Source organism: Oncorhynchus tshawytscha, linkage group LG03, assembly GCF_018296145.1.
Source record: "Oncorhynchus tshawytscha isolate Ot180627B linkage group LG03, Otsh_v2.0, whole genome shotgun sequence".
Taxonomy (NCBI): Eukaryota; Metazoa; Chordata; class Actinopteri; order Salmoniformes; family Salmonidae; genus Oncorhynchus; species Oncorhynchus tshawytscha.
In genome coordinates, this window is record NC_056431.1 from 42,289,509 (window position 1) to 42,310,277 (window position 20,769).

Sequence of the window (20,769 nt, forward strand, 5' to 3'; positions counted from 1 at the left end):
TCAGTAAAATCTTTCAAATTGTTGTGTTCATATTTTTGTTCAGCAAACATAGGTTATTTGTGATAATTGGGTGTCTGACTCTGGAGACAAGAGTCCCCCCCAATTTTTATTTTTTTGAGTGCTCCAAATAATTTCCACCTCAAATTAGTCCTTTTGGAAGTTTTTCTTGGGAAGCCCATTTCATGATTTTTGTCATTGTTGAGCACCCCTCCTGTCTTTGTTTTCTGAAGCAAGATCGCCCACCTGAACTCATATAGACTCTTTAGGCAAATCTAGTAATAATCCGATGACATTCAAATTACATTGCTAAATACCAGGCTTATGTTTTGCACACCTCTTTCCATGACAGACTGACCAGGTGAAAGCTGTGATCACTTATTGATAGCACTTGTTAAATCCATTTCAATCAGTGTAGCTGAAGGAGGAGACAGGTTAAAATAAGGATTTTTAAGACATGGATTGTGTATGTGAACGCGGTATGGGAGTAGGTGCCAGGCCGGTTTGAGTGTCAAGATCTGCAACGCTGCTGGGTTTTTAAAATGCTCAACAGTTTCCTGTGTGTATCAAGAATGGTCCGCCAACCAAAGGACATCCAGCCACAAGTATGGGAAGCATTGGAGTCAACATGGGCCAGCATCCCTGTGGAACGCTTTCGACACCTTGTAGAGTCCACGACCCAAGGAATTGAGGCTGTTCTCAGGACAAAAAGGGGTGCAAACTCAATATTGGGAAAGTGTTCCTGATGTTTTATACACTCGGTGTTTGCCCAGATATCCTACCAACACAAATATTTGTAGTTATAGTATGGAAATGAAATATGACGTAATGCAAAATACAGAGTTGAAAAAGATCCTTTATATTAGATCCGTGCCCCACACACTAGTGAAAAATTATGCTCCTACAAAAAAAAGTGACTTTTCCCCACAATATTCATAAATAAAATAACTTCAAGTACTCTGACTCAGGTACAAAGAAAATGCTGTACATGGCACCAGTAGACCATGCATGACACAACCACTGTGTTTGAATCTGGCTATTACAAACGCCCTGTGTCCTTGGGTCTGTGGCAAAGCAAATGGAGAGAACATCTTTTATGAAAAGGTACTGTGCATCACAATGGATTCTATACTGACGATAGGATGATAATGTCAGAATTCGAGGCCCACCAGAGTTGACATTTTGTACGCGCACACACACACACACACACACACACACACACACACACACACACCTTTTGAAGGAATGCTAAACCAAAAGATTGAAATAATATCCTCCACACACATTTGAGAGGGCAGGCATTACCCAGATTGAAGAGACCACAGTGCTTGCAGAGGATATACATCACAGGTAATATACATGTATTTATCACTTTAGACTGAAATGAAACACCACAATCAAAGGCATAAACAATATTGAATTTCTTGTAACAATACTGTATGTACACATATTACAAACAATACTTCATATTAACATGAATGAATAGTATATACAGATGTCATTGCTGCCTCACTGTCCATGTGAAGTTAGCGAGCAATGTAAAGATACATTGAAATGCAGTGTTACAGTAATACCGTCAGGAATCTTGTGGTACCCCGGCGGCACAGAGCAGTGTAAACAATTAATTTTCTCTCTCGGCTTTAGTTTTATGTCCAAAAAAAATAAAAACATTCGTGAGATTTTTGTTCAAGCAGTTTTGCTTTTTTCTTCCTCGTCTTAGAAAACGGAACCATTTTCACTCATAAATAATTGACTAAATTAAATACATTCACTTTAATATTAATGATAAAAAATAAAAAATAAACTAAGTACAGTTAGTTGGAACGTTTTGTTCCCAGTTACAGCTCCGATGTGGTTTCTTCTAGGAAATGGTATTGCACTTTAAAAACACCCACCCCTTTTGTGTGTATCCCTTTGGGTGCATTTCTCTGCTCTTAAAAAAAAAACTGCATTCTACTGTACATCACTGAAGTGAATGTGTAGAATTACAGTTGTAAATTCATTTAGGTTCCCTGGTTGCTGACGGAGAGACTTTAGACCAATCCAGCTGCTCTGCTTGTGGTTACTGCTGGTCCCATACAGTATAGTGAGGATAAAGTAGTCCAAACTAGCCTAGTTGGTTTGTTTTAACAGCTCATTCCATCTATTCTCAAAAAAACTCCTCATGTTGTGTCCGGCTCGTCCAATGTCCGAATTGTCTTCATTAAACCTTTCACAGTTATCAAAAACCAAGTTAACGTCGATTATAAACGTCTCGAGGTTCAAGTACCTGTAAATTGAGACAAATAAACATTATGACATGTATGAGACAGAATCATATAGGTATCAGGCAACACTGTATGCAGATCATTTTTCATACTAATATTGTATGGTACACGTACTGGCTGTGGACGAGCTTCTCTCGGATTGTGTAGAAATCCATGGGTTTCCTGATGACTTTCTTGTAGCCAGGGACAGATTTGGGGTTGACAGGGTTAAGGAAGGGCCAGGCATCCTGGTGACCCTCCAGCTCAACCAGTAGCACCCTATGGAGAAAAAGGAGTCAACAAATCGATGAACCTCAGATTAACTACAGTGCAGCATGGCAATGCATCCCACACTACAGCAGCTAGTGTATGTTAGCCTGAGCACTAGCCTGTTTATGATTCCATGGCAACTGCGCCCGGGACGTTACCAGTATCACGATACTCATTAGCATCGTGGCAAGGAAACAAAACAGGAAGCGGTTTAACTTCTTTAGGAAAACGGCCCTAATGTTGGAAACAAACATTATGTCACATTCATTTTCCAAGCTATAACACAGTACTTATACACAGCAGGTTTTTAAAAAGGACCAAAGACCTAGGTCTGCGTCTGGTTTTCTTTTTTGCCATGGGGAAAAAAATATTGCGATACTGGTATCGTCACAGCCCTAACGCCAACTCCCTGTCACTCATTGACATGCCAAACATGTTTAGCTTGACAATGACATCAATGGAGTCGACAAGTGCACAAACAGATCTGGGACCAGCGTAAGCGTACATCACTTACTGGGTCAATATTGTATTATACTAATGGTGCAACCTCAGTCATACTGTTACCTGCACAATGTCAGATCCTTTTCATTGTCTCTGGCTGATGTGGCCATCTTCGCCTTCTTCACACAGACGGGAGTACTGTCTTGCTTGGACTGGTTGGTGGCTGGGCTCCCCTCTCCTGGGCTCTTCCTCTTTTTGGGCTCTTTACTCACTTTTTTTGGGGTGCTGCTGCTGGTGCTGGCAGCATCGTCCTCAGAGACCTCTCCGCTGGCTACAGACGACGGTTTCCTGTTCTGTTTTACCTCGGTGGTTGTCTTCCCTCCTCGCCCGGCTGCCCCCGCTCGGCTCTGCTGCTGCTGCTTCTTCTTCTTATTCTTGGGGGATTGACCGCTTGCCTGAATGACATAAAATATGCATTTCGCATTTAGCGAGGATCACACTTGTCATCGTTGAATTTAATTAATATGAGAGGGAGGTGAGATGCCCAATGGGTTGGACCATACTTTACTCATCAATAATTGAGAAAAAGGTTTTACCTCAACAATGATCATTTGATTTCCAGTTAAGACAGTGGAAGAATCAAATGCATTAATATTTAAATATTGAAAAGGTGTGGGCGACAGAAAAACAGATGGCATTTCAAATTGTGCTATTATGGCATAGTCTTACAAGTACTGGAAATAGATGCAGTGGGAACATGTGGGTCTGGGCAGGTGTGATGTCATTATTTGTGTGCGTCTGTCTGTTGTCGGTATATATTTATACAGTGAGCTCCAGAAGTATTGGGACAGTGACACATTATTTGTAATTTTGGCTCTGTACTCCAGCACTATGAAATGATACAATGACTATGAGGTTAAAGTGCAGACTGTCTTTAATTTGTTTTGGTTGTGCTTCAGATTATTTTGTGCCCAATAGAAATGAATGGTAAATAATGTAGTGTGTCATTTTGGAGTCACTTTTATTGTAATTAAGAATATAATATGTTTCTGAACACTTCTACATTAAATTTTTATTTACAATAAAAGTCACTCCAAAATGACAACACATTATTTACTATTCATTTATATTGGGCACAAAATAATCTGAAACACAACCAAAAACAAACAGCAAATGCACCCAACAAGTTTGTAGAGTCACAAGCATGGGGTCTGAATACTTTCCGAATGCACCGTACTTCAAATAAACTCTATCCGAGAACACGTACCACTTTCATGATGGATCTCTCCCAGGCAATGGACTTCTGGAGCTGCTGGATGCAGAGAGACAGTTGGGCGGCGCTGCAGACCTCACCCATGGCCTTGCGCCATACCTTCATGCCCGGGGCCAGTTCCTCTTCCCCCCTGAGAAGATGGAGACAGACAACGTGATCAGAGAACCAGCCACTCACAACATCCCATAAAACAATCAGAGACATTAACCAAGCCCACTGCCAACTGCAGTGCACAGAAAACCACGAGAGTGGAAGAGTGTTTTGGTCAGAGTGGACATGATTAAGAGATACTGCATAATACTCCACAGACCTGGTGACTGACATGCTTCATAGTACTGTAGGGATGGGCATTTGGCATTATTTCACAATTCAAATAATATCATGACATTTGTTCAAATATCCAGGTAGTCTAAAAAAAAATATATATATATATACATACATACATACATACATACATACATACATACACACATGCTCTCAACTCTCTTGACCAATCAAAATGAAGCAAATGTACAGGGCAGAGGTAAACAGCAGACCGGCTGCTTTTCTCCAGTCGTTATCCACTTAAGCAAGTTGGCAGGTAGCCAAATGGTTAAGAGCATTGGGCCAGTAACCGAAAGGTTGCTGGTTCGAATCCCCGAGCAGACTAGGTGAAAATCTGTCATGTTGCCCTTGAGCAAGGCACTTAACCCTGATTGTTCACGTAAGTCTGTCTGGATAAGAGCATCTGCTAAATGACCAGTCTGATTTTTCACCATTATAGAATTGATTCGGTTACAAAAAAAGTTCTGGTGAGTGTTTTCCATTGATTTGTGTCAGGTCTTGTGGAAACTCTTAGGTGTGCGCCTATAATTGCTATTTGAAGTGGGGAAAACAGCATATCGATGCGAAATCAAATTTTATTTGTCACATGCGCCGAATACAACAGGTGTACACCTTAGTGAAATGCTTACTTATAAGCCCTTATCCAACAATGCAGTTAAGAAAAAGACATCTTAAGTAAAAATTAAAAATAACTAAAGAGCAGCAGTAAAATAACAATAGCGAGGCTATATACAGGGGGTACCGGTACAGAGTCAATGTGCGGGGGCACCGGTTAGTCGAGGTAATATGTACATGTAGGTAGAGTTAAAGTGACTATGCATAGATAATAAACAGAGAATAGCAGCAGAATATAAGAGGGGGGGTGGGCAATGCAAATAGTCTGGGTAGCCACTTTATTAGCTGTTCAAGAGTCTTATGGCTTGAGGGTAGAAGCTGTCGAGAAACCTTTTGGACTTAGACATGGCGCTCCGGTACAGTTTGCCGTGCGGTAGCAGAGAGAAGTCTATGACTGGGGTGGCTGGAGTCTTTGGCAATTTTAGGGCCTTCATCTGACATCACCAGTGATGTACTGCGCCGAACGCACTACAGTTGAGGATCTGAGGACCCATGCCAAATCTTTTCAGTCTCCTGAGGGGGAATAGGTATTGTCGTGCCCTCTTCACAACTGTCTTGGTGTGCTTGGACCATGTTTGTTGTTGATGATGTGGACGCTAAGGAACTTGAAGCTCTCCTGCTTCACTATAGCCCTGTCGGTGAGAATAGGGGTGTGCTCTGTCCTTTTCCTGTAGTCCATAATCATCTCCTTTGTCTTGATCACGTTGGGGGAATGGTTGTTGTACTGGCACCACACAGCCAGTACTCTGACCTCTTCTCTATAGGCTGTCTCATCGTCGTCGGTGATCAGGCCTACCACTGTTGTGTCATCAGCAAACTGAATGATGGTGTTGGAGTCGTGCCTGGCTATGCAGTCTTGAGTGAACAGGGAGTACGTGTTGTTACCTACCCTTACCACCTGGGGGCAGCCCGTCAGGAAGTCCAGGATCCAGTTGCAGAGGGAGGTGTTAAGTCCCAGGATTCTTAGCTTAGTGATGAGCTTTGAGGGCACTATGGTGTTGAACACTGAGCTGTAGTCAATGAATAGCATTCTCACAGAAGTATTCCTTTTGTCCAGGTGGGAAAGGGCAGTGTAGAGTGCAATAAAGATGGCATCATCTGTGGATCTGTTGGGGCGGTATGCAAATTGGAGTGGGTCTAGGGCTTCTGGGATAATGGTGTTGATGTGGGCCATGACCAGCCTTTCAAAGCACTTCATGGCTACAGACGTGAGTGCTACGGGTCAGTAGTCATTTAGGCAGGCTACCTTAGTGTTCTTAGGCACAAGGACTATGGTGGTCTGCTTGAAACATGTTGGTATTACAGACTCAGACAGGGAGGGGTTGAAAATGTCAGTGAAGACATGCCAGTTGGTCAGCGCATGCTCGGAGTACACGTCCTGGTAATCCAGCCTTGTGAATGTTGATCTGTTTAAAGATCTTACTCACATCGGCTGCGGAGAGCGTGATCACACAGTCATCCGGAACAGCTGATGCTCTCATGCATGTTTCAGTGTTACTTGCCTCGAAGCGAGCATAGAAATAATTTAGCTCGTCCGGTAGGCACGAGTCATTGGGCTCACGGCTGTTCTTACCTTTGTAGTCTAATAGTTTGCAAGCCCTGCCACATTCGACGAGCTTCGGAGCCGGTGTAGTACGATTCAATCTTAGTCCTGTATTGACCCTTTGCCTGTTTGATGGTTCGTAGGAGGGCATCGTGGGATTTCTTATAAGCTTCCGGGTTAGAGTCTCGCTCCTTGAAGGCAGCAGCTCTACCCTTTAGCTCAGTGCGGATGTTGCCTGTAATCCATGGCTTCTGGTTGGTGTATGTACATACAGTCACTGTGGGGATGATGTCATTGATGCACTTATTGATAAAGCCAGTGACTGATATGGTATGGAAGATATGGAAGAATCCTGGAACATATTCCAGTCTGTGATAGCAAAACAGTCCTGTAGCTTAGAGTCTGCTTCATCTGACCACTTTTTTATTGACCGAGTCACTGATGCTTCCTGCTTTAGTTTTTGCTTGTAAGCCGGAATCATGAGGATATAATTATGGTCAGATTTGCCAAATGGAGGGCGAGGGAGAGCCTTGTATGCGTCTCAGTGTGTGGAGTAAAGGTAGTCTAGAGTTTTTTTTCCCTCTGGTTGCACGTAACATGCTAGTAGAAATGAGTTAAAATGGATTTAAGTTTCCCTGCATTAAAGTCCCCGGCCACTAGGAGCGTCGCCTCTGGATGAGCATTTTCCTGTTTGCTTATGGCCGTATACAGCTCATTGATTGCGGTCTTAGCTGTCTATTTACCACCACAAACTGATGCTGGCACTAAGAAAAATATAGATGACATAAGATATTACAGCTTTTAATGTCCCGTTGGTAGAATATACGTGGTTGTAGTTAGTCTATTTTATAATCCAATGATTGTAAATTGGCTAATAGGACCGGTGGAAAAGGTAAATTACCCACTCACCACCGGATCCTTACAAGGCACCCCGACCTTCGTCCTCGATATCTCCGTCTCTTTCCCCTGCACATGACGGGGATGAGGGCCTTGTCGGGTGTCCCTCTCGTCCAACTCGTTTAAGAAAAAAATTGTCTTTCAATACGAGGTGAGTAATTGCTGTCCTGATTTCTACAAGCTCTTTCTAGACTCTCAGGTCAGAATGTAGGGCTAAATTCGCAACCGTAGCTCAACAAATGTCATGGTGTACATGCATCCTTGTCGGTAACAATGTCACTCATAGATACATTCAGGCTGCCGTGGTAAGTCAATGAGTTGACATAGAGCCACAGTTACCAGTGTGATGCAGCATGCAGAGCTACAGTACAGACCGGCTTCCAAAGAAACAGATGCAACCACTTACATTAAGGGACTTCACAAATGAAGAAAAAACAATGCACACAGCAGCAAAAAGAGAGGAGGGAGAGAGAAACAGACAACCGAAATAGGCCCCAGTGAAGCAGAGTAAAGCCCAAAGAAGTGTTCAAATGGGAATCTGGATGACCCTACCCTTCACCATCAACACTACTAGATGGTGTGGGAGCAGGGACAGTGAATGCACCCAGCACATTATCCAGTTTGACCTGAATGGTGGGACTTAAAGGGCTCTTCAGGTACCTTCGCTCGATGTTCCTCTCCAGCTCGGCTAGCCGTGTTACAGCTATATCTAGGGGGTTGTTGATGCGCCGCACCAGGCTGCAGCCGCCGTTGGCCGCCTCCTCCCCTGCAAGCTGCTCCTCTCCTGCTAGAAGCAGCTTAGTGAAGGGCTTGTGTTCATGGTAGACCAGGTCCTCTCTCTCTGACTGGGGCTCCGGATACATCCAACCCTGGGAGGAAATAAGAAGACAAACAGTCGTTTGTGTGTCCATGCGGAAGGAGCACTTTATTCAGCGTCGTCTTTCTCCATTGCAGATAGATTCCTTCTTCACTACATACCACATGGATACAGTGCTATAAAAGGATGTACTGTACCTTAACCTGCAGGCTGGCCGAAGTGACCTTCTTCTCCAGCTCCTCCACCTGTTGCAGAACAGCGATGTCCATCTCCATGGCCTGCTCCTCCACACACCAGCTCTCCACTGTCTCCTCGCTCACCCCGTTCTCTTCCAGCTTGGACTCGTCTATCACCGCCGCTGAAGCGAGAGTGGGAGGGAGAGAAAGGGGGAGAGAGAGAGGGAGAGACAGACAGGTCAATAGGGATAAACGCAGGACCCCCAAAACACATTGTTTTCTAAAACCAAGTTTACTACAGTTATTGTATCTTAGTATGCACTGTGAAGTTTGGGAAGGATATTTTCTAATATAGGGATGCAGTGTTGCCCCTGCCATTTTTATTGGGGTGGTGGGCTCCCCTGCCTAGCTCTGTAGAGATGAGCCATTGTAACCGCATGCATGCAGACAATCTTCAGTTTAGAATATATTTGGCATCGAAGTTACAGACAGCCTCATTCAATTGCGCCAACATGCTGTAAGTGATTATGAACCTAAGGAATGGTGGTAAATACCACGTTAGCTCTGAATGATGTATCCACTCTCTCCCTGCAGTGGGTTGACATTTCAGTGTCATTTTAAAACCGAGGTCATGCATGCTACCACATTATTAAAAGGTCAGATGTAAAGAGTCACAAGATACTTTGGACATCTATAAGGACTCATTTGAAATGGCACTCTATTCCCTTTATAGTACACTACTGTATTACCCTATTCCCTATGGGCCCTGGTCAAAAGTAGTGCACTTTATAAGGAATAGGGTGTCATTTGAGAATTGTATGCGTGTTAACCCTAGTCTAAAAAACTCACCATCCCTGTTTTTGGCACATGCCTGTGCAATGAACTCCATGTGTTTCTGGATCTGTTTCTGCAGGGCCCTCTCTCTGATACCTCTGCTGTGCAAGCCCTTGACCAAGCTCCTCAACTCCTCCATGTCTGCCACTCTCCACCAGCCTGACAGCATCTCTACAACACACACACCTAAGTTATTAAGACTTCTGTAAATAAAATCCATGACAACACATAATGAAAAGTGGAAATTCTTGGCAGCCACCTAAAAATCCTCCACAGTGCTTGCATGTGCTGTGTCATCTCCCATCTTTCCTGTCAGCGGGTGGCAGTGTGCCATGCTTACCCTCTGGAATGGGCAGTGGGTCGGGGTAGTCCTGGGTCTTGGCCACCTCCACCACGGGGGACGGGGAAGAGGGGGGCTTCTCTCCAGGGGGCAGTGCCAGGAAGGGGTTGCTGTTACCCTCCACATGGTGGTAGGCAGCAGCCAGCGTGGAGGGGGGCAGTGGACTGGCAGAGAAGGGCAGAGTGGGGATCATCATGCCACCGGGCCATCCACAGAATGGCAGACCTATCATATGGATGCCAGACTTCACCTGCTTGGAGGAGTTCATGAACCAGAGAAATGCACAGGCAGTGGTGAGGAGTGAGAATGTTATGTAGCAGAACTTGGTTCACTGACAACTAGCACAAATGGCATCTAGAAATAAAGCTATGATAAAAGGAACACGGCTAAAGAATAACAAATCAGACATGAACATAAGGGGGTGGATTCCTAGAGACAGATTACACCTAGTCCAGGACAGGGATTCACGTGTGCCCGGGAAATCAGCTTCAGAACAGCACTTATTGGACAACATCAAAAACTGCCTGGTATGCCGGTAAGTAGCAATATGCTTACACCATGTTAACAATAATCCTAGAGGATCAGAGACAGAGATATGGTGCAGGGGCCCTACCTGGAGAGCTGAAAAAGGGAAGTTATTGATCCCGGTGGTGAGATTGCTGGGGCTGGCTGATGTGGAGGCTAGGGGATTAGAAGACAGGGAGGAGGGGGACTTGGGCCTGGTGGTTGAGGAGGAATAGGGGGAGGAGGCCGGGGGGGTGGTGGTGGAGCTGACGGACGACTCGTCACACGGGGAGCGGGGCAGCAGGCTGAACCAGTGGCAGTTCTTCTCTGTCAGCACCCTGAAGAGCTGGTCATTGGGCTGGAGCTGCTGGGGGCTGGAGGACATCTTCCCTGGGCCGCTGCTGAGGTAGGATGGGCTGAAGAGGGCTGTGGAAGGCTCCGCTTTCACCTCTGGACACAGCGGAGCGGGAGATGCAGAGGGGTTGCTGGGTAGTGTAGTCTGAATGGTAGGGTGGATAGGGGAAGATACTGTGGTGGGGACTTTGGCTAGACTACAGCTCAGACTGTGGTTGTCTGAGTCCGGGGACATCTTGGCCACCTCCAGGAGTTTGCTGAGTTTGGAGAAGGAGCCAGGCTTCTGGAGGAAGAGGTTGAGGGTGTGCTTGTCTGGTGTGGCGGTGTGCTTGTCACGGCTACCCTCCAGGGTGGATGCCCCTAGCCTCCCCTCCACCTCCTGTGGCCTCCTTTCCACCTCCTCCTTCACCTGGACCAGCTCTGTGCGCCTCAGTCTCTCTCTCTTCCTTTCCAGCTCCTCTGCTCCTGGAAAAGATAGTAATATTATAACCCACATTGCTCTAGAAAGCGCATTTCCCAAACTCACGTGTATAATATAAAAGACCTTACCGATCTGAAGCCATGTCACTAGAAGAAGCTGAATTGGGTTATTCAAATGAACGATATTATCCCAATAGTGAGTTGATAAAGTAAGTAGCAACAAGTGTGGTGCCCGTATGTCATGTCAGTGTTTTAAGTCTCACCTTCGCCACTCTCCATACCCTCCACAAAGACGCCCCCACACTGTGGCAGCACCCAATAACGGCGCTTGTAGCGGTCCTGGCCGAACATCATGGAGCGCAGCGAGTGGGACGACTCAAACAACTTCCGTCTGATCTGACTCTGTTGCTAGAGAGAGAAAAGACAAATGGTATCAAGGCCGGGTTCTTTTCTGCCCGGAAACTGACCCTCATAAAAATTAAATAAATCTCTTTGATCCCATTGGGTATCAACCTTGGTTAATTTGTCGATATGTTTCTCCAGCTCCTCTACACTGGATGTCTGGTCCCCATCATCCTGGAAGGGAAAGATCACATTTCATTTGACACCAGAGGAGAGGCTGACATTTACAATGACTGAGACTATGCCCCAAATGGCATCCTATTCACGATGTAGTGCAATACAGTGAATAGGGTGCCACTTGGGACAACTCCATTGTCATTTGGTTCAGAGGATAGATCATGTGGATAGGTGACAATTTTCTCACTGACCTCATCCTCACAGGTTTCCACTTTCTTCCCTTTCTTCCCTTTCTCCTCCTCCTCCTCCTCCTCATCGTCATCTTCATCCCCCTGATCCTCGCTGTCCTCGTCCTCATCTTCGTCCTCCTCGCTGTCCCCTCCTTTCCTCTTGCGTTTCTGTCCGGGGGTGGGTGTACCCAGGGACTGGGTCTCCTCTCCCCCCACACCGCTGTCCCTCTTCCCAGTCTTCTTGGCGTGGCTGGTCCTCAGCCTGGAACAAGACAAGCAGCAGGAGGATAAGAGTGGCACATGTTTTCCTAGGCTTTGGTATCATACCATACTATATAAAAACCTTTAAAAAGCCTAAACAATCAAATTCACATTTATTCGAAGTATAACTTCAAACAAATCTGTCCCAATACAAAAGAAATAGAGGCGGGACAACAGTAAATTCTGTTCTGATATCCATCATTTTCACCGGACACCCATTCGGTAATACAGGTCTAATAATGAACGTCACGCAGTCTTCTCCTGAGTGCTCCTTGACATGACTCGGGTGCTCACTTGCGAAGCGTGCCCTCGATGACCCACTTGTCCCGTCGCAGGTTGGTCATGTGATCGATGTTCTTGTCGATCTCGCTGCAAAGAAGCACGAAGCACCAATTTTAGATAGGTCGGCTTTGTTAAACAAATGATAAAAAAGGTGAAATAAGGCTTTTAGTGGCATAATTTTCCTTGAGCAACAGGATTGTATTTTCAAGCATTGCCAGTTGTGTCACCTAATCTACCTCAGGTACAGGCAGTGACTTGAAAAGGGTTTCAGGTTTGATGCAACCCAATGAAACGCTCTATGACAACACAACTCTTGATATTCCACGTAGAACATTAAAAAAATGCCAATGAATAAAACAGTACTATGTCCAGCAAAATCCGCTTCATGCTCAAAGATGAGTGACGCAGGCGTCAGTCAGCTAAAAGAATCTGTGCTCAGAATAACGTTGGGCTCTATTCAATCCACATTGCGTGATTGAAAATTAAAAGGCAAAGTTTCCCGCGTTAGCGGAGACTGCATTTCGCGGTAAATGCTGCATACGTCAGCTCAGTCGGAAATGACCTTCACTTTTCTATAGCGGAATCTGTAACGCCTCTTTACAGGTTGAATAGAGCACCTTAATCATTTTTTTATTGGACACTGAACAACATCAAATATCAACAAAGTAGTTTCCCCACATGTAAGCCTAAAGCACTTACCTTGACATCATTTGTCTCAATAACAGACCGTATCAGTGTTGTGATCTAGATCGCAGACCAGACTGCTGTGGCTAAGAGTTCAGTGTCCTCTCTTACCTAACCACACTCTTACTGCAGGACAGCTCGTTGACCAGGAAGGCCAGGACCGAGGCCTTCTGTGTGGCTGTGTGGGCCTGGAAAGCCTTGGTCTTCAGACTGGCCGTGACCTCCCCCAGGTCAGTCTGCAGCTCCATCCCCCCACAGTGAGCCTCCATGTAGACCCGCAGCACCTCCGACACGTTATCCCGGTTGATGCCCACATTACTCAGGTGGTCCCCCAGGGCCGTCTTGGTCTGGCGGGGCGGAGAGGGACATATATCGGTAAACACTTTATTTTTTAGGGTCCCAAGTAGATGGTTTGTAGAGGTTCAATAACTGTCAACGACACTTCAACTAACTGTCTACTAACCCTAGCCCTCATTCTAAACCTAACCTTAGCAGGCAGTTGCTTATCAACAAACTGTTTGTTGATCGTATAACCATCTATACGCGACTGTCCAAATTAAATGTGACCCGTATATTCTTTCAAAGATATCTTCACATTTTATTGACAGGTTTGCAAAAGATATGTAGAGGGATACAGGAGAGAAAGTGAGTGGTGGAACAGGGGATCGAACCGCTGCCTTTAGGGGCATAATGTAGTCCAGTCTAAGGCACAGACGAGGACAGTTAGAGGGGACTACATTCTTCTCTTTTCAGGGATACATTTTCCCTCGACGTCAACTGAGGCTCCATAATAGGCGACAGTCATCTGGGCTCCTTGAAGGAATAATGGAAAGCCACATGAAAGCGTGACTAAGCCCTTTAGATTAGCATGGAGAGAAAATACTGATGAATTAGGAAAAATGTGGGGGTATAACTGTGGAAGCTGTATTAAGAGCTATAAACACTGATACCCAACCAAAAACAGATAAGCCCATTCATTTAGCCTCGCAGAGCCAGAGATATTGATAATGCCCCACTTGTGTGTTCTGATTACAGTAGGGGAATCTCGTCTTTAGCTCTGCAATGCAGCCCTCTAAGCTGTGGATAGTGCGTACAGTACAGTCTATGAAGGCAGATCAGAATATACTGTACGATTGCTGATAGTATGTGTGTGTGACCATGTGGGAAAGTGCTAATATACGTGGCTGCTCAAGCATTCATCAGATTGTACATATGCCTTTTAGGATTTATGAATGTGTGACGAGTGTGAGTGCGGGCGTTTAGTTCTAAAGAGTAAAGTCCCTCACCCGGTGTCCTGGGGGCAGTCCGGGGTCACACACCACAGCAGAAAGCATGCGCACCAGCAGGTCCTGGACCTGTCCCATGCTGTCTCCCAGGTTGAGCAGGCCCTCCTGCAGCACGCTCAGGTTGGGTATGTGGGAGTCCACGTCAAAGCCCAGCACCTTCCCAAAGCTCCGCAGGAACTGCATCACCATCAGGCAGTCAGAGAAGCTGCTTCCTGGTAGAACCAGGCCGGGAATACGGGATAACTCCGGGAGAGACTGGGCACAGAGAGAGGACACATTCAGTCATGTAATTACAGTAGTGTGCTGTGCACTTGTTATAATTTCAAGGTTCTTAACGCAGTGTAAGAGACCAAAATCTAGAGCGATAGCTTCTCTAGCTGCAGATTCAAGTAGGTCAAACAGAGCTTGACCCGTATGGAGGGAGGTTTAGTGAGAGCCGTATGGAGACGGGGTTGATGTGTGATCTGTGAACTTGTTATCCAGGGGCTCAATGCCCTGTCTGGTGGAAATCATGATAAAGCAGCTCTCAGAAATCCCCTGGTCAGTGTTGTGTTAGGGGCAGCCACTTGATGGCACAATTAAAACGTGTACCTGTGTTTACTTCACTTTCATGCATTCCGATATGGAAGATGTTATCACTATACAAATAAAGAACCGGTGTCAAAAACACTATCGTCATATTGATTAAAATAGGTAATAGGCAAAGAAACTGATTGAAAGCGATTAAATGTGGCCAGTATTAACAATTTTCTTGGTTTGAGATCGTCTAATGGAAATGCGGCCCACGTCTCCTTTTCAGTTGGAGAACAAATCTATGACCGATGGCACACTCATAGCCATAGAAGGCTCATATCCCTCCCTTTAGAATTTCCACTAGTAGCTCCTATGAATCGTATACCTTGTGATCTGCTAAGCACATGTCTTCATTTGGCTTCTTCAGCTCCTTGGCAATTTCCAGTTCCAGTCTTCTAAGCTCCAATTTCCTCTCCTTGTTTAACCGTTTCTCATCCTTCTTCTCCTGCTTTAAGCGCTCCCGCTCCTAAGGTCCAAATTACAGACCAAGTTAACAGTGCATGCTATCGGCACCGTTGCAGACAATCGTGTTAAGGATTATGTCATTACAATTCAGGCCAACACTAGGCCTTCCTTGCTTATAAATTGCTGCACTTTCACCGAAAATTGCTTTGGGCCCAATTTCCCTCTTTCATTCACACTCCATATAGTTTTACAAAAAGAGGGGGAGGAAGAACAGAGGAGAAGAGGCAATAGCCAGAAGCCCGCTCTAACAGTTTCAAGGAGAAGTGGTCGAGTTGTGAATCACGCACCTCTGCTTTCTTACGGGCGTCCATGGCCTTCATCAGCATCATGTGCTGCCTCCGCCTCTCTCTCTCCTGACAGAGCACACACAACCACAGCTCAACACAGACCAGGCCACTTCATATTAGACGTCAAACACAACAGCTTACTATGACGCGTACAGTATAGTCTGGCTATCGTTGTGAACATTATAGCGGAAGATCAGAGGTTAATAAAATGATGACAACCAACAATCTAAAAAAAAAAGGGCAAAGCAACAGCTATGAGGGCGGTGTCAACGCAAAGTGTAAGCTTGAAGTTAGTCGGCTTGAATGCGTCTGTATACTGGCAATAGGCAAACTGAAGTGCTACTTGTACAACTGCATCTAAGAATTAAACAGACGTCGTCATACTATGCTGTGTTAGAAAGTTACTCTAAAAGCTGCTACAGTTCTTCATTCTTTATTCACTGGTGAAAAGCAAAGCAAAATATCTTATATCAGAATGCAAGTAATATTATACGACAGAAAGCAAGTTACCTCTCACAAATAATTGGAGATTGAGGCCTTGTAGTAATGAATTTATCTTAGGCGTGTACTGAGCACGCCAATATTCAGTATGGCATGGGTTTAAAGCAATGCTATCATTGCCTGTCTTTAGCCTATTGTAACTTATGGTAAGTAGGTTTGGGTACAACAACAAAAATCAAATCTCAAATATGGAACAAGAAACACGGCAACGAAACGATGAATGAACATTTCACCTTGAGGTTGGTGATTTAAACTGATGTCAACAAGCAGGAGAAAAGCCGGCGATGGACGGGTCTGATTTGTCAGGTGGTAAAATGGACAAGTGCAGCATACTCTACATTGACTTTAAACACCTGGATGTCAAGCACTTCCATTCACTCGACAACAAAACAAGGCAATGGAGGGTCACGTCTTTAGGACCATGATAGTGTGCATTGCTCCCCTTAAATGGAATCTGAGTCAAGAAGTTCTTGACTATTTTGTCTTGTACAAGAACAAAGAGAGCAAGACGTGCGTACGCAATGCACTTTGCTCGAAAGCCATGCAGGAGAATGTAGTATGACGGCAGCCAGAGCTACACTTTATGAATTGCTATAACAACCATATCACAACCAATATCACGATGCGGTGTTAGATGTGCAAAAATAAACATACCCATACCATATCTAGTCTATGCCTCTCCAACTCCTGGGAGAAAGAGTTGGCAAAGTATTACGGAACAGAAATCACAGGCTCATAAAAACTAAGTTCATATAAGACCCCCACCCCCCCAAAGAAAGGTGACAAGCTAGGGTCATCAAAACTGAATTTAACAAAGTGACAGATTTGGACAGGGAATTGTCAAGTACTTACATCAAGAAGAACCCTTCTTCCAAAAAGATTCCAGTAGAATTGAAAGTGAAAATGGGCTTTGGACATCATGTGGTGCAGGAGAGTGATACCTACCTGGTGTTTCAAAATGACTGCTTGTTGCCTCCTCATCTCCTTCTCCTTTAAGGGGAAAAAGATAAAACGACATTACAATCCAAACACACCCCTCATTTCCATCATCTAAAAAAAGCAGCCAACACAAACGGATAAGGTTTCTCTACTTCATTCCACAGCAAGTTCAAATCCCTCACTAATCTGATTGACAGACAGGCAAAGAGCCCGGGCATGTTAGAACTAATGTGAAATGGAAATGCCATAGTTGTTGTTGTTTTTTTGAGATGTGCAGGAGACAGAGACAGAATGCAATGTCCTTTATGACACTGATTAACATGGAAAAGGTCTGCTCTGGGTGGCAAGGAGATTTTCATAAACACGGAGAAGCAGTCCCTTGGAGCAATGAGCATTGCTTTACATTCACCTAAATGAGGCAATGAGGTGCAAGGAGGAGATTGGGAATCAACACGAGAGGGGTTGTATGACTTGAGGCAACAGTGGGAGGTGGAGTGGGACACAAATTAATGGTTGATTCTTTTAACAGGACATCTAAACTAACCTTGATTCGTTTTTCAGCCTCCATTATTTTGGCATTTGCCGCTTCTTCCTTCTTTTTCCTTTTAGTCTGTGCAAAACAGGTCTACAGGTCATGCAACAGAACAACCTTGAGAGATTCAACACTTCATTCAACAGCACATGTACAGTACTACATGCCAGTAGCCAGTACAGAAATACACAGACAAATCCATTTATGCTCGTGTAAGATTAGGCTTTTATCACTAGTTCCTACTAGAAGCAAATAATGAATTTCTGTCATGTGGGAGGGCTAACATTGTTTGATTAACTAAAATCAAGACAATTTTCACAAATAAACATGCAGGGCAAAATACATATTTTGGTTCTAGTGACTACACTAACACTAAACACACAATGAAATAGCCATATGTGCAACATAGAACTGTTCAATTTAGAGCAGAGAGGATAATATTGAATGAGAATAGTCCCACTTGCAGCAGGGACTTACTGGCAATGTCAAGTGTGGAATATTGCAATCTTGTGCAGTGAGATAATTATTTCCTCACATTAACACTAAAAAGACAAACTAGTTGTAGTTCTTACAAAATACCAGTAGCCAGTCGGAATAAATTAAGACACATTTCAATATCTAATTACAAGCATAGAGGAATCCTGTTAAGAGCAGCTTGCCAACTGAAATTTGATTTAGTAAAGCTAAAACACTTCGGAGCTTCTATTAGCGCTTTGCATGGAAAATAGCTGTTTCTCCTCCTTGTGCTAAACTGTTAGCGACTATTGTCTGAGAGATGGTATTTTGTGTCGAATCCCATCACGGTCTGAGGAGATTTGAATATTCAATGGCACTTTGTGAAAAACCAATTAAGCATTAGTCACTTGTAGTCAGGAGACAGAACCGAAAAATTGCAACCACATAATTTAGAAATAGCCGTTGGTTGATTTAGAAAAAGTCCTACCAACAGCAAAAAAAGGAAGTGTTTCGGAATATTTCTGCAATAACTCACCTCGAGAATCTGCTGCGCTCTGAGCTCCTTCTCCATTTGAATTTGCTGAATGCGCTTGATCTTCTCCTAGTAAAAGGAGGGTGGGGGGGTGTCAAATGAATTCAATCTACAGTCATGCATGTTAGAACAGGGTCCCTGTATACGTAGTTCTAATGGAGATTAAGGTTGCAAAATAGTATGAATTTTCAATAAATTCCCTGGTATTCCAGAAATTCTGGTTGAATCCTCCAACTGGGATTTGGGGAAAGCCAGAGAATTTATTGAAAGTTCACAGAATTTTGCAACCATAATGAAGATTAAGCGAGTGTAGCATCTTGAAGGTTAGCATCTTCCCTTTAGAGAATATTTCAAAGCAATTCATTCTGCTTGGGATCTTTTCACCTTGGAAGAGTCGGAACAAAAACACAACTTGTGAACAGATGCAGGCGAGTGGTGAGCTTTTGGACATGGCAATGCTCGTACTGTAGGCAAATCCCTACCTGCTGCTTTACAATCTTCACTTGCTCCTTCTGTTTCCGCTTCTCCGCAGCAGCCATGATTGCTGAGAGAGAGGAAGAGAGAGCGAGCGAGAAAGACCGAAAGAAAGGACAAAGAGAAAGACAGAGAGAAAGAAAGTAAACATTGAGATTAAGGGTTGTACTGTGTGGGTTGTACTGGACTAACTGTGCTATGGTGGAGAACAGGATGGCATTGTCATATGAACAGCTTTCACAGAACACTAGCTTACTATACCTTGTTGTTTCCTAGCCTCCTTGGCTGCTAGTGCCATGGCCTGCTTTTCAAGTTTCCTCATCATTTTAATCTGGGCTGCTTGTCGAGCTATCTCTGCAACAAGAGGAGAGATTTTTTTGAGTTCATAGTTCTATTGGTTACAGCAGCTTCCAAAAGGTGCACTATACAGTGCATTCAGACCTTTTTCCACATTTTGTTACAGCCTTATTTTAAAATGGATTAAATGAAAATGTTCCTCAATCTACACACAATACCCCATAATGACAGAAAATAGGTTTTCAGAAATGTTGTAAAATGTATATAAATATTTATTTATTTTTAAATGCCTTATTTAGATACGTATTCAGACATTTTGCTATGAGACTTGAAATGCATCCTGTCCACCTGTGGTAAATTCAATTGATTGGACATGATTTGGAAAGGCACACACCTGTCTATATAAGGTCCCACAGTTGACAGTGCATGTCAGAGTAGAAACCAAGCCATGAGCACGAAGGAATTGTCCATAGAGCTCCGAGACAGGATTGTGTTGAGGCACAGATCTGGATAAGGGTACCAAAAACTTTCTGCAGCATTGAAGGTCCCCAAGAACACAGTGGCCTCCATCATTCTTAAATGGAAGAAGTTTGGAACCACCAAGACTCTTCCTAAAGCTGGCTGCCCGGCCAAACTGAGCAATTGGGGGAGAAGGGCCTTGGTCAGGGAGGTTATCAAGGCGATGGTCACACTGACAGACCTTTAGAGTTCCTCTGTGGAGATGGAAGAACCTTCCAGAAGGACAACCATCTTTGCAGCACCCCACCAATCAGGCCTTTATGGATATAGAATAACTATCTTCAAAGTAATGATTCAGGACATCGGTTGTGAGATGAAAGCTTATTTTTAGTAATAATACTTGAACATGTTACATTTTACCAACTTTATATTCTATAAAACAATATAACAAAGTTCTAACGAAAGCCAGGAAAATCAAATTGTACATAACTGGCAAGTTCTCGTTTTTTTCTTCCCTGTTGCAAGGCATTCCGGTACTTGCAGTCAATAGTGTAATCCATTACAACAGATATGTACAGTGGGAAGAAAATGTATGTGAACCCTTTAGAATTATCTGGATTTCTGAATAAATTGGTGATACAATTTGATCTGATCCTCTAAGTCACAACAATAGACAGTCTGCTTAAATTAATAACACAAACCATTATAATTGTTCATGTCTTTATTGAACACGCCATGTAAACATTCACAGTGCAGGTTGGAAAAAGTATGTGAACCCTTGGATTTAGCAACAGCTTAACCCTCCTTTGGCAGCAATAACCTCAATCAAATGTTTTCTGTAGTTGCAGATCAGACCTGCACAACGATCAGGAGGAATATTGGACCATTCCTCTTTCCAAAACTGTTTCAGTTCCACAATATTCTTGCAATGTCTGGTGTGA

The 20,769-nt window shown here is 44.0% G+C and overlaps 1 protein-coding gene across 14 annotated transcripts in view; it reads right to left on the minus strand.

The window, feature by feature from the left end:
- Positions 1-835: 835 nt before the first annotated feature.
- LOC112235891 (bromodomain adjacent to zinc finger domain protein 2B) overlaps positions 836-20,769 on the minus strand; it is a 96,365-nt gene continuing 76,431 nt past the window's right edge. For 5 of the 14 annotated variants that reach the window (XM_024404441.2, XM_042316285.1, XM_042316265.1 and 2 more), the window contains 23 exons: positions 19,334-19,426; positions 19,081-19,142; positions 18,602-18,667; positions 17,623-17,688; positions 17,085-17,129; positions 16,800-16,826; positions 15,639-15,704; positions 15,212-15,352; positions 14,314-14,568; positions 13,139-13,374; positions 12,356-12,430; positions 11,822-12,062; positions 11,565-11,627; positions 11,315-11,459; positions 10,387-11,096; positions 9,774-10,026; positions 9,449-9,604; positions 8,621-8,781; positions 8,267-8,475; positions 4,222-4,357; positions 3,078-3,409; positions 2,379-2,522; positions 836-2,266 (listed from right to left, as the gene is read on the minus strand). In XM_024404441.2, the coding sequence (XP_024260209.2) occupies positions 2,110-2,266; positions 2,379-2,522; positions 3,078-3,409; positions 4,222-4,357; positions 8,267-8,475; positions 8,621-8,781; positions 9,449-9,604; positions 9,774-10,026; positions 10,387-11,096; positions 11,315-11,459; positions 11,565-11,627; positions 11,822-12,062; positions 12,356-12,430; positions 13,139-13,374; positions 14,314-14,568; positions 15,212-15,352; positions 15,639-15,704; positions 16,800-16,826; positions 17,085-17,129; positions 17,623-17,688; positions 18,602-18,667; positions 19,081-19,142; positions 19,334-19,426 (3,839 nt within the window). In that variant the 3' untranslated portion in view covers positions 836-2,109. The remainder of the gene's footprint in view (positions 2,267-2,378; positions 2,523-3,077; positions 3,410-4,221; positions 4,358-8,266; positions 8,476-8,620; positions 8,782-9,448; positions 9,605-9,773; positions 10,027-10,386; positions 11,097-11,314; positions 11,460-11,564; positions 11,628-11,821; positions 12,063-12,355; positions 12,431-13,138; positions 13,375-14,313; positions 14,569-15,211; positions 15,353-15,638; positions 15,705-16,799; positions 16,827-17,084; positions 17,130-17,622; positions 17,689-18,601; positions 18,668-19,080; positions 19,143-19,333; positions 19,427-20,769) is intronic. The other 9 variants (XM_042316320.1, XM_024404494.2, XM_042316273.1 and 6 more) reach the window with 7 other exon arrangements.